Below are 14,161 nucleotides of genomic sequence, written 5' to 3'. Positions count from 1 at the left end.
CTGTTGCAAAATTGGAAGGTTTGACCAATACCCAGGAAGAGAGAATGTGACTATAATCTGGACCACTTTAAAGACTGGACTAAAAAGAAAGCTGGGGAAGAAAAAATGAGACAGAGCCAAGCTGGGGAATTCATGGCTTTGGAGTATTACTTCACAAGAAAGAACAGTGTAGTCATTGACAGAAAGATGAATGCTGTCAATGTGAGACAGTTACTGGAAAAGTTAGCACAATTCTAGGCTGTATAAGAAATGTTGCATTAAGATGAAGACCTTATTCCCTTCTGCTATGCACTAATAAGACCACACCTTGACTTGCATTTGGTATTTGCTTCTGGTCACCATAACTTCAAAAGTATTTGCATATGTTAGAACAGATTTAGAGGAGAGTGGCAAAAGTGCTGGATGGACTTGGTGAGAAAAAACTGAATGCTCAGCCTGGAGAAACAAAGATGATATCAATGTTCAACTATATAAAACAGTGCCATAGAGAGGAAGCTCAGGAACTACTCTGCATTTTATATTGTCACAGAAACTAGGATCAAAAATAATAAGTAAAAAGTGCAACTATTTAGATTGAATTTAAATATAAGGAAAACTTTCTAACAAAAAAGGTTTGTATAATAATTTAAACAGTCTATCTTGACAGATAGTTGTCAATGCCACAATTTAAATATTGTCAGTTCAGGATTTTTGTACTATTTCCACAGATAATAACTTTCTTTCCTCTACCTTTTAGCCAAATTTCAATTCTCTGCCATTTTACCTACTGGTAGAGTTCTGTAGCTCTTCTATGGTAGTTATATTGAATAGCATATAACTTCTTTTCCACAGGTCAGCTTTTGCAATACTTGAATATTACTGTTGCATCTCCCCTTGATTTCATTTTCTCCAGCTAAACATAGCAGGCTCTTTAAATCATGTCTCACTGATTTTGATTTCCAGACTCCTGGCTGTTCCTGTCTAGACACAATATGGTTTGCAAATATCCTTTTAAGATATGTTGCCCAAACATGGATGTCCACATAAGGATGCTAAAGGGGAGGAAGTGACAAAATGTGTGCTGTGAAATTATTACAAAAACACTACCCTTTTGTACTTATGTGACAGTACTGCACAAAAGTACATAATGGGCAGAGCCTGCATTGTGACATCTAGACAAATGATTCATTGTCTAGATGTCATTTGATTCATTTCACTCCAGTTAGCTTGTGTAACCAGTGCATTTTATTCCAAATGCAGACTGAATAATGCAAAATATAGTTGCACTATTATTTATTGTAAATGGATATTATTATTGTATTAATGCAGATTACAGAATTTACAATATTCAATACTCCATGTTCTATTTCCACTTATTTTCTCTATTATAGCTTGGAATTTCAAAGCTATTTCTCAGTTGGGAAGTACACTATGTAATTAAAACTCTATAGATTAATATAAGGAACTATACCAAAAAAATCAGCTAAATGGCCATTGCAATAGAATAGTCATGCTACTTCAATCTATCAGTATTTTTCTGATACTGTTAGGTCCTATAAGGTCTTTGAGAGGAAAAAGTTCCTTTTAAAAGATGATTGTGGATAGTTAATCCTAGTGCTTTTACTTTATAATCACATTTCAAAGCTGTGGACTTTTCTTCTCAAAAAGAAGTCCACAAGTAACAATAAGATGTTGTCACGCGTATGAGTCATTCAAACAGCTGCATGTATTATAGAAGGCAATGTGACTTGTGATAAAGTAAAACATGAATGCTTTTTAAGGAATGTTTTTCTGTTATCGCATCTCTAGTTCCACAGAACTGAATTTGAATTCTTATGTTTGTATTCATTTAGCAAATAGCAACTTCTCCCTGATGAAGTATATCAGAACCAGAACTTTGCTGTGCCCAGAATTCCATATTCAAGATATTGTACATAATGAATTGGATGGATATTCTCTGCTTCTTGCTGTTCCCATGTAAATTGTACACCAATATGAAATTAAAAAGGGTTATAGAACCAAGATTTAAAAATAATCTCAATTTCTTGTAAAACACAAGGAACTACATAATTTCACACAACTGTTTCCAAACCTGTACAATACTGTAAAGGGCCTAGGCCAACAGAATTAATACCTTCAATCTTTTCTTTCAAATTTTAGTTCAGATACAGGTAGTCCTTGACTTATGACCACAATTGAGCCCAAAATTTCTATTGCTAACCAAGGCAGTTGTTAAGTGAATTGTGCCTCATTTTATGATCCTTTCACCACAGGTGTTAAGCAAATCACTGCAGTCATTAAGCAAATCTGGCTTTCCCCATTGACTTTTCTTGCTGGAAGCCGGCTGGGAAGATTACAATTGTCATGAACACATTCGAGTTGCCAAGCATCCAAACTTTGATCACATGACCTTGGAGTTCCTGCAATGGTTGTAAGTATGAAAAATGGTCATAAATCATTTTTTTCAGTGCTGATGTAACTTCAAATTGTCATTAAACAACTGGTTGCAAGTCAAGGATTGCGTCTACTAAGCATGGCATTAACTAGTATTTTTACAGGACTGTTTTAGGACAGATAAGCTTTTTTCAAATCATTCCACAAATCAAAATGTTCCCATATAGTGAAAAATTAGCATATAAAGGACTGTTCCAATCAACCATTTTCTCAGATATGATTGTATTATACATGTTTGCACACCAGATAGATGTTGAATGCAATATCAAGCAATTTTAGAATGATTTGACTCACAGAGTAATCCTGTCCATGATGATATGCAGTATACATTTATATACTCTCCCAATAGGATAGACCCACCAACAATTTTTGAAGTGCAATTTGTATCAAACTAGACAGAATTATCAATAGGATACTATAATGATACCAAGATAACTTAGCTCACTGATAACTACCTATAATAGTGATTTGGTCTGAACCTAAGTGACAAGAGATAAAACGCTGTAGTAGAAATAATATAATTTTAATGTGGATATTAAAAATGGTAGTGAAATATTGTGAAATTAATGGATTTCTTCTTTTAATAGAGTATATATAAACTTGTAATAATTTTAGAATTTCATTAGTGGTAGCTTCATGGGTTTGCATTCTTAGATCATGTGGCAGATTTTGTGATGATTTGTTTTAGTTTTCTTCTTTTCACGTAATTCCATGCTGCCTTTCATTTCTATGAATAATGTAACTACCATTTAAGTTTCTTGGTATCTATTTATTTAATACATAAATTCTTAAAAGATATTAGAGAATTTAAGAAATCAAAGAACTTTAAGAGATATTCTTTTTTTAAAAAAATATGGAAGTAAGATCTTCCTATATTTTTGATCTGTGTCTTTGAAATGGCCCTCCAGATTTTAAATTGTGTGGGATGTGGCTGTTTTAAGAGGAAAAACCTTTCAAAATCACATGGTCTCCAACTATTTCCAAGCAATTCTTTCCTCCCTCAGCAGCTACTCACATTCAATCTCATTACTCAAAAAGATTACTTCAGTTTTTAAACAGACTTCTCAGAGAAATGCAAAGGTTATGCCTTCCATAGGTGTTGGATGTAATGTATTTAAAACAGGAATAGGAAAAGCCAGCTATGATAACTAGAATAGTAACAACCTTAACCTTTGTTGAGCTCCTGATGTTCCATTCCCAGTTCATTAATTTACCAAAAGTTATTCTCATTTTTATTATTTATGGTTCTTAGCTATGGTTGCTGCATATTCACTGAACATACATTTATCTTATTGTATTCTTTATCTTGTGGTTCATTTGTTAGCTGTCTATTTACTATAAAGATACTGTCTAAGTTATAATTATTTGTAAATGTCTGCTTTCTACTATGTACATTAGAATTTTAATAAATCCATTTATTAAACCTTCCAATACCTTTTATTACTAAATCATAATTTTATGAATAGTATTAGTAACATTGTGTTGTATTCTATTTTGCTTCATTTTGTTTTGTTTTCCAGGTTGTATGTGCATCCTTGATTATCTTTTCTTTTATGGAATCATTTTAATCATTTAGATTTTGTATTTATTTTAGCAATCTTAACATGTTTTTATAATACGGTTGGTAAGTGAATCTGGCTTTCCCATTGACTTTGTCATAATGTTGCAAAAGGTGATCACATATCCACAGGACACTGCAATTGTTATAAATATGAGTCTGTTGCCGAGTGTTTAAATTTTGATCCCATACCATGGGGATGCTGCAATGATCATAAGTTTAAAAAATAATCACAAGTCGCATTTTTCAGTGCCATTGTAACTTTGAATGGTTACTAAATGAACTGTTTCAAGTTGAGGATTACCCGTAGTAATAATGGATTTAATTCAGATCTATGTATGGTGGATTATTCGTTTCAGGGAAATTCATAGAATTAATCTATGGTATTTTACAGCCATTTCATTAATGTTTACTTATGAAGGAAGTATTTTAGTTTAATTATAATTGTTAAGTAAAGTGATTTATTTACTGTACAAACTGAAGTCAGTGAACTATGCCACATTAGAATTGAATTAGTAAAAAGTGTCTAAATATCTTTGAAATGCTGAATTTGAAATGCTAACTTTTAAATGAATGTATATAAAGTATAAACTACATATTTCTTGAATATTAATTTGAAGTCATTCATGAATACTGACATGCAGTAATAATAGTATCCTGCATTACTTTTGTTATGCTTTTTACACATAAATTAACTTTACAAAGCCAAATTAATGATATGCCAGAGATCCCAATGCTAACTCCTAACTTAAACAATTAAAGAATAGACTAGGAAGAGAAATGTTTGATAGAATGCCAAATATTGTGCTTATAGTTGACAGTACATCAAATAAGTAATCTGTTTTGCTTTTGCTTTACCACAGTGACTCCCTAAAAACAGGCTACAGATTTATAATTGTCAATACTACATTTCATGACTTAAATTCTGAAACAGCCAATCTCAATGAATAACAGATATAGGTTATGTATTTTTATACCTTCTAGATATTCTGAGAAATTTGTAAAATAAATACATTTTAATGTGCGTTCAGAATACTGACTTCATGTAGTAAAAATTGGGGCAAAAGTAATTGCAAGAGTAGATTAATTATTTAGAATGCTTTTTTTACTTGACATCATCTTCATTACACTCTTTATGAAGCTTAGAAAAAATCTTAACTAATTCTAGGTTATAGCATCACATTTGCAGTTACATTGGCAACAAAATAAATGTGTTTCTTCATCAGCTTCCCTTTCTTGAATCCCATCATTGCAAGATTATATCCTACACCATGGATGTTTGTGACTACAGTCAAGACTTCTCAGTTATTTTTATTGAGTTTTCCATTTTACATGCTCATTACCATGTAGTTTACATTTTAAAATATTTAAATATAAACAAATGTTAAAATCTGAGAAAGTGCCCATTATGTTTAGCTTTACACAGAGAAAGGGGGGGGAGTGAGTCTGTGAAGCTTTCCAAATTAAAAGCCCACATTTTGTTTATCTGGAGCTGCTTAAATGAACATTTAAAGCCAACTTCTGTTCCAGACAGACTTACTTAAACTATGGTTGAATCATGATTTTGAAGTGTTTCTCTGGATTATTGTAGCATAGTTGATTGTGGATATATGCGCATACATTTATATGAAACCATTGTTTGAAATGACATTGTAGATAATCTACAAAATATTTATTGGAAAATAATGGGAAATATTTTCTAAAACTTAAATGGCAGAAGGGTGTTATTTTTGATGAAAACAAGCCAGAAGCTGATATGTTTCCATGGCAACAAGAGGAGCATTAGACAGTTGAGCCAAAGATAGGGAAAATGCAGATGCTGGGCAGTAAGGAATCTCATTCCATCTCTCTAACAGAAGAGTTGGTCTTCTGATTGCTTTCTCTCAAGCTTTTTCGAAAATGTTAAAAAGAATCCCTCAACTTTAATTTATACCAGCTTTAGAAATATGAATATAACATAATAAGACCCATAATAAATATTTTGTATTCCCATTGTTGTATATAATAATAGTCCTTCATTGCCAGACTCTAAAGAATAGTCAAATAGTGTGACTGAAAAATGATAGTCAGTACTGATAAAACTGTTTTCTAAACAAGTATATTAAACTTGTATTTCATAATACATAAAAATGAATAAATAAATGTACTCAAATTCGTTTCCTAGGGACAATTTCAAAACCATTTTCTCCTAGAAAATATATGTAATCACTATTTAAAACTTGTTGAGTATGAAGCTTCTAGTGTTTTTTAAAGATATGGATTACTAGCTTGGGCTAATTAGCTTGGGCCTGCCTGATATAATCATTTTACTGGGATTCAACAAAGGGGATGCAAGTTGGTTACTCCACCAAATAGATCAGATCAACAATCAACTCCACAAGAAACTAAAACTACTTTTATTGAAGGTGGCTATAATAACAGACTCTTGTAAGTCTAAGGTTGTACTCTTCTTATACTTAGGTGAATCAAGGAAGTATCTAATGACACCTAGCTGCATTTCTCTAACATTAAAAGCTGGGAAAGTTAGACATGGTTCCAACTGATTCTTGATTGAAGTTGTGAAGGTTAGGATGAATTTCATTTATATGGAACCATTGTTTTACATGGAACCATTCCTTGGCTTCGGGACCAAGGAATTAAAGGAATGAGTTGTCATAGAGAGATTGTACCTTAATCTTCAGGAAGTATCTGGAGATATTTCTGGGGGCAGAACGTAAAAGTACCAATTACCAGATAAGATTACAATATCAATTGCAGGAACTTTTTGATATAGATAATCCTTTGCTCTCTGTTATTCAGTCTATAATTTAACAAAAGGGATGAAAAATGAGGCAGCCAATGATTACAATGAAAAAGTTCTTAAAGGATCTTTTCAAACTGTGACAAAGTGCATGAAAGTGACAAATGATCGCTATGGTAAAGGCAAATTTAGTTTTGTGTTTATTAGAGAAAAGAATTTGAAAGCAAAATTACCAATATTGTAACATTGTTGTGTAAATCTGTAGTACAAGAGCACTAAGAATGATACATACAATTTTGGATTTCACATTTCAGAAAAGATTTTGTTCAGCTGCAAAATATGAAAAAATGGCAATTACTATCATCAAGGAATTGAAACAATTGAGTTGACCAAACTGAAATTAATATAATAAAAAATCAGAATTATCTATTTTTGAAATGCTAGCTTAATGCTATGTTTTTTTTTAATTTCTGCTTTTAATATATATGCCATGTACATGTTCAATATTGCAGTTTCATAAAGATGCCATAAATTTAAAAAATCTTCCAAATTATAGCTAAGGCATAGAGTAAGTTGTTTGGGACAGAAAAGACACCATTAGAAACTACTTTTGTTACAAAATGAAAGAAATTATCTTTAATAAATATGTAGCAAGAGTATGAGTCATGGGAAGCCTAAAATTAGTAGTCAAACCTCCTTTTTTCTATAGCAATTGCTCACTCGTCACCCACATCCAATCAAATGTTAATCCATGAGGATCAACTGCCTTCAAACATTGATCTTCAGACTCCTGATCCAAAATACTCTGCTATTCATTATAAGTTGTTAGTTGCAATTGTGTTTTTAAAAGAAAAATAATAATAATATATTAAATACTTGGTATGAAGCATGAAGATTAATTATTTGTTTTATCTAGGTTCAGTCGAAATGTATTGCTTGATGACTATTTAAAGTTATTCTCACTGTAGAAACCTTCCATGCCTCAAATCTGTTTGAGGTGAATCTCACTGATCACATGAACCATCATCTGCCTCTGGCAAATATAGCACTAGTCAATGAATTTCATATGATTCAAGATGTTCATTCCCTTTGTGATTGCTTTAGAAAAGAAAATACCAATCATATAGATTAAATGAAGGAGATCTGATATAGGTAACTGTAGCTACATAGAATTTTTAAAAAGTTTAAGGTCAATACCATATACAAAACAGGAAAAAAGGAAATTCTTAAATTCTAATACACTGTAATCACGTTCCTTTCTTTTTACATGTAATAGAAATTATATTACAAATCATCTTGTGAATCAAGGGCTCACCCAATATAACTTTTTTGTGTATTCCTGCAAGTCATTGTTGATATTTGGCAGTAGTCTGACAAATACATACAATTTTTTGACAAGGTTTTTCAAAGTGGTTTGCCATTTCCTGCTTCCCAGGGCTAAAACTGGCTGAAGATTACCTAATTGGTTTTGTGTCTTAGGCAGGAGTAGAATGCATGGTTCCCCATGAGTTTCCAGGTTTCTAAGTTAGTGCTACAACCATACATTAAACTGGATCTCACAAATCTTTTATGTCAATATAAATAGCAATCTAAATCTGCTTATTCAAAACCACATCCCTCTGAATTCACTATTTATTCTCCAGTGAATGTAATGGTTTTAATATTAATTAGGAATCTTTGTGGATCTAGAAATTAAATCAAGGCAGAAACAAAGATTGTTATATGAAAATAGGACGTGGATATCAGTAAGGAAAATTGAATGGAAATCATCTGATATATTTTTAAAAATTTTAAGGATATATCTATATATTATAAAAACATATTTATAAAATACAGTTCCTGATGAATAAAGAAATTCAGCATTCTGTCATGGAGGAGCAAGAACTATATCACCCAACCCTTTCCAGTTTAATAATTTTCACATTTTTTTATCTTTAAATGGTAGAAATTATATGACAGGATTTCTGGAAATTGTCAATTAAAGAAGAATGGTATTTATTTATTTTAAAATGTATATAGTTTCCCATCTTCCAGCCAACTCTGAGCAACTCCCATTCAAAAGTCTACTTCAAATTAGGCACAATCCCACTTCAATCAACACATAACACTGGAGTTATCAAACTTCTAAGTGATTATATTATTATGTACTTTTTTATGAGATTCATGTGCATTTTTTTTAAAGTATGGTTCATTCTTTCTTATAATATTGTTGAACTATTTTATTTATTTTAATAGACAGCAATACAATTATCTATAATTTAATAGCAACCTTTTATGGTATTCTTTCCTAGCTATTATATTCTATATACCTCAGAAAATAACAATACATAGTTGACTTTATACCTGTGACTTAAAATTAGCTTTGGAGGGGGCACTTCCTAGGATTTTTAAGAATGTAGACTAGGATCAAAAACTGAACAATATTCCTCTCAAAAGTCGATGGAATAGATTCTATATTGTTCCTAAATTGTATTATTTCCAAGAAAACTATGGATGTGTCCATATAGGCACCAGGTATCAAGCTTGACAGCTACACATATCTATTTCTTATATATATGTGGTATTTTTGAAAAGTATACTTTAGTAATCAGGTTCTATTCATATCATGCAATGGTGAGTGTTGTGGCCCAGCAGGAGCCGTTGGAGCTGCCACCAGACTCCGACAGCAAGGGGCCCTATGAGTCGGCCCTGGAGGATGTGGAGGACCCTGGACAGGGTTCCAACTCTGAGCAGGGCGCAAAGAGACTGGTTGGCCACCAGGTGGCGCCTGAGCCTTGGACCAGTGGGGAGGAAACAAGGGAGAGTGATCCAGAAACCAGCAGTGAGTTGTTCCTGGATGCACGCCATCGAAGAGCTACTCGGCGTCAAGAATAATTACGCAATTATAGGAGGTAATTGCGCTCAGCTGGTGGTCATTAGGCTCCTCTCCAGGCTATAAAAAAACTGCTTGTGACACGCCCCTCTTGCAGAAGTCAACGCATTGACTAAAGAGAACATAACTAACTTGGCAGGCTGGATTGCTGCCAAGGTTTGTCTGAATTGCTGCCAAGGTTTGTCGGACTTGCTGCCAAGGTCCTTATCTGTTTGTTTGCTTGGCTTTCAGCCACCGAGATTCTGGTCTTGTTACTAAAGGACATTCTAATTAAACTTGTCTCGGCTTTCATTACTGGACAGAGGAGGTCAGAACAGGTGAGTATGTGTGTTATGTATTATATATGTGCCGTATATGTGTGAGTGTTTGTATGTGTATGTGTGCATATATGTGTATGTGTGCATATGTATACACACGCACACACACACACACACACACACACACACATATATATATATATATACACACACACACACACACACACACACACACACACTTTACAACTCTTTAGTCTTAGGTCACCACACCAGCCATCACAGTGTGAAAAAAATGGGACCCCATTGTTCTACACCCTGTCTCTCTACAGTGAGGTTCAGACACTTTTGAAAGAAAATTATTTTATAGTACCAGAAAAATGCAGCAGGCAATTGAGGAGATGAGATTTAGTGAAACCACTGTATCGTAGTATTCTCCCTTCTACTCAGCCTCCAAGTCAATAGCTCAATGTAAATAGATGTTCCTTTCATATGTAGGATATGCTAGCTGGTCATATGCAGCCATAGCTAGGAGGAATAAACAGGTTACCTGAAGGAAAGCTTAAGATGAAGCGGAAGATGGGTGACTAGCTTGTGGCAGTTCTTTTATACACCTATTGCTTACACTTAGAACAAGTGAGCCTGGGACAAATTTATCTTACCTATGGAATACTGGAGATATTCCATAGGTAAGGTATATAAGTGGTGGCTTTTAATATAACTAAAACTGCATTTTTCCACCCACACCACTTGTCCCTTGAGACAACCTTCCCAGTGAGGGTCTTTTCCAATAGGCAGTTAGTTTACATATAGCCACAGTCCATCTCTCCATTACAAGCAGAGAAATGAAGTACTTAAGTTCACAGTTCCAACTGGAACACTATAGTAAAGAGTGAATAAAATAGAAATATCAGTTGAAGTTCAGAAATAACACTACTTAGCTGACTATGACAATAAAGTGGAAGTGAAATTAGTTTAACTTTTTGGTTTAATTACAAAACTAATTTTTAATTTAAGTAAAACTGCTTAACTGCTATAACATTATCAGGGACTTTTATAACTTTTAATAGCAGCTTATCCATTAAACAATCAGCTGCAAAGGTTAGCCTTTCAATGTTAATATGTCTTTTAATACATAAATGGCCACATTTTTGTTTTATTTTATTTTTTCTCTGTGCAACACTTTCTGAAATTGAATTAATATAAAATAATGTTCAATACTCATATTCTTTTGATTTCTTGTTCCTAGAAAAATCCTCCATTGTCATTTGCACCTCAATAATTCATATTCAAAATAAATTGCCTCTTAATATATTTCTACATAGAGGTAGCATTTTCTTTCCATGAAAGTTTTAATCCATTAAATAATCTAAAATAGTAGTTATTATTTTCACACTACACATCTGGATTCAACATTTTAAAGCATCTGAACAAACAAATATTGTCACACCAAGATCTAGCTTATGGATAATACCAAATGTTTCTCTAGCTTTCTGTGGATCGTTTTAGATGAAGAAGTACTTATTTCAAACAATTCTGGAAAACTCTTGCCACTTTGTGGTGATTAATAAATTTTCTGTTTTTTTATTTGGTATATTTGCATTTTTATCATTGGATGTTTATTCAAAAGTGTGCTAGCCAGTTATAAGCACAGGTCAATAAGGTATAAGCTACCCATTCTGTTCTACTTCTCTGACATAGCTATTCTACAAGATTTCAGATCAATTCTGTGTAGATGTAACTCATTCCTTTTTGCTGGAACTTATTCCTAGTATAAGGTATTCTACTGAGGATCAAATGTTTTGTTGCAGTAAAGGTAAAGGTTTCCCTGTCCAGTTGTGCCTGACTCTCCGTTTCTTGGCCAATGGAGCAAGTGTTGTCTGAAGACAATCAAAGGCATATGGAATTCTGTTACCTTCCCACCAAAATGATACCTATTAATCTACTCCCATTTGCATGCTTTCGAACTGCTAGGTGGCCAGCACCTGGACTAGGAAGGGGGGGGCGGGTAATCAGATAATGCTATTTGTTACACACTTGATACTCTATTCTGTACTTCAGTAGACAGGCCTATAGATTCTTCTGAAGTTTCCCAACTTTGTTATTTAAATACATAGTAAATGAATTATTACATAGCTTCATGCCAGTTTTTATTATTAAGACTTTTCCCACAGTATCTCTTATAAATAGTGTTCTCTTTTACACACCTGATTTTGTGGATACCAGAAAACTAAGTCATTTCCTTCATAAGGTACCATCTCTTTCACACACAAAAAAAATCCAGATGTCAACATATTCCTACATCTAACAACTGTCATCATTTTTTCTTTAAAAATGGACAGGTGACCTATTCATACAAAATAACTTCACAAGCATATGCCAATCTGAGCTATTGGGGAAATAATCATGACAAATATACAGATGTAAGAATTTGGACTTTTTGTGCAATGTACTTAATGATGGTTAGTCTTCAATGGGAATGGGACTATGAGTTACTCTCCCTTTGTATGACAGGTATGCCTTCTAATTTCATACCCATTCACTACAACAAGACAGGTATTATGCAACATCTGGATACCAAATAATGTGCATAACCTCCCTGGAGCACCATCATCATTCAGGGCTATTTTGTGTAATGTTAGTATATCATTATTCCAGCTGCTATAGCCATAGATATATGAGTCTAGTGTACATGGCAAGAGCTTGTTTACCTGAGATATATATGCTGGCAAGACACTTACCTGTGTCAATGTAACATCGAATCACCATTATAAGCCTTGATCTGCCTTACCTGAAATGGGGGAAAGGGGAAAGGCAGCCTTCCCCAAACTGGCTAGATTTTGGGCAGAAGCCACACTGGGGAAGGTACATTAAAGTGCTTTTTATGGTGGTTGTGGTGGTGATATATAAAATAAAGACAGCAAAAGTTGCAACTCTATTTCCTTCAGGAGATTCTTTTGAAAAAGCACATGTAGGATGGTGTAGCGGGGGCCTTTCAAAGATTAGGAGCGCTTCCTACTCTCTGTCTAGGTGCGCTCTCCCTCCTTCCCCGGCTCTTCTCGCTTACCCTGGCGGCGCGGGAAGAATAGGGATCCTCGAAGAGTGCCCACATGCGCGGTTGGAGCCTTTTCCAGCGGCCGCCGTTTCCGTCAAGAGGGGACCCGTTAGCAGAGGAAGACGAGGAGGCGCCCAGAGCCCCCACGTCCTCGATGCCCAAGCGCTTGGCTGCTAACTCGTCGTCGTCCGGGTCGCCAGGTGGCTCGCCGGTGATCAGGTCGGGCGCCTCAAAGATGTCCAGCGCCTCCTCAGCGTCGCGGTGCTGCCTGTAGGTCATCCAGCAGCAGGGCTCCACGTCGGTCTCGTCGATGCCCCAGAAAGCCAGCTCTTCCTCGAAGAGGGGCCCGCACACGTCGGCCGGGCAGTGCAACTTCCCGGTGCGGTAGTAGTTGAGCACGTAGGCGAAGACCCCCGGGTGGCGGTCGAAGAAGAATTCGCAGCACGCGCCGCTCCCGCCACGTGCGACGACGACGCCATTGGCGCGCGAACTCCAGCCGCTCCCGCCCACAGTATCCAGGGGGCCGCCGCCGCCGCCACCTCCAGGGTTGGGGGCCGGGTTGGGGGCGGGGAGAAGCGGCGGCTGGTGGTGCTCCTCTCCGCCGCCAGGGGAATCGCCTTGGGGCTGGCAGGCGAGCAGAGCCAGCCGGGTTCCCGGCAGCGTTTTCAGGGTGCTTCGGTAGGTCTCGTGCCTGGTGCCCCCGACGTTGAGGATCACCCTCTCGTTATCGTCGAGCTTCCCCATCTCTGTGACTCAGACATGACTGCGGGCGAGAAAGAGAGAAGAGACGGGCAATGTGCAAGGCGCTTATTTTAAGGCCGCCTGTGGAAAAGACAACAGAGTACTAAGTACCAAGGAATCCAGCCGGGTGCCGGGGGAGAAAGGAGCCTCCTCCCAGGGCGTCCCTATGGGGAAAGAGACGGGATCTTAAAGGAAGGGCCAACACCCGTGGACAAGAACAATCCCAGAGCCATAGCACTGGGACCCCTCTTTCCAACTTAGGCACCTCCTTTGGAATCCGTCTCCTGCTTGTACCCACCGTGAAATCGTCCCACTCTGGAATCTTCCTTTCCCTTATTTTTCCGTTCCACACTCTTATCCTTGAGCAAAATCAATCTCTTACCGCATCTCTTAATTTGCTCCTTCAAAGTTCTTTCCAAAGTGGGGATAGCAGGGAGGTCATTGGACCTCAGCAGCGAGAAAGTTACTCTATAACGACTCAGGAACAAACCTGGCACTCCTAATAGCT

The 14,161-nt window shown here is 35.9% G+C and overlaps 1 protein-coding gene across 5 annotated transcripts in view; it reads right to left on the bottom strand.

Annotated features, from left to right (window-relative positions):
• The window catches only part of KCNC2 (potassium voltage-gated channel subfamily C member 2), a 60,204-nt gene extending 46,548 nt beyond the window's left edge, over positions 1-13,656 (bottom strand). For all 5 annotated transcript variants that reach the window (XM_032221762.1, XM_032221763.1, XM_032221765.1 and 2 more), the window contains exon 1: positions 12,925-13,656. In XM_032221762.1, coding sequence (XP_032077653.1) covers positions 12,925-13,656 — 732 coding nt within the window. The remainder of the gene's footprint in view (positions 1-12,924) is intronic.
• Positions 13,657-14,161: the final 505 nt, after the last annotated feature.

This window comes from Thamnophis elegans, chromosome 7, assembly GCF_009769535.1.
Source record: "Thamnophis elegans isolate rThaEle1 chromosome 7, rThaEle1.pri, whole genome shotgun sequence".
Lineage (NCBI taxonomy): Eukaryota > Metazoa > Chordata > Lepidosauria > Squamata > Colubridae > Thamnophis > Thamnophis elegans.
This window is presented reverse-complemented; position numbering and strand designations above follow the sequence as displayed.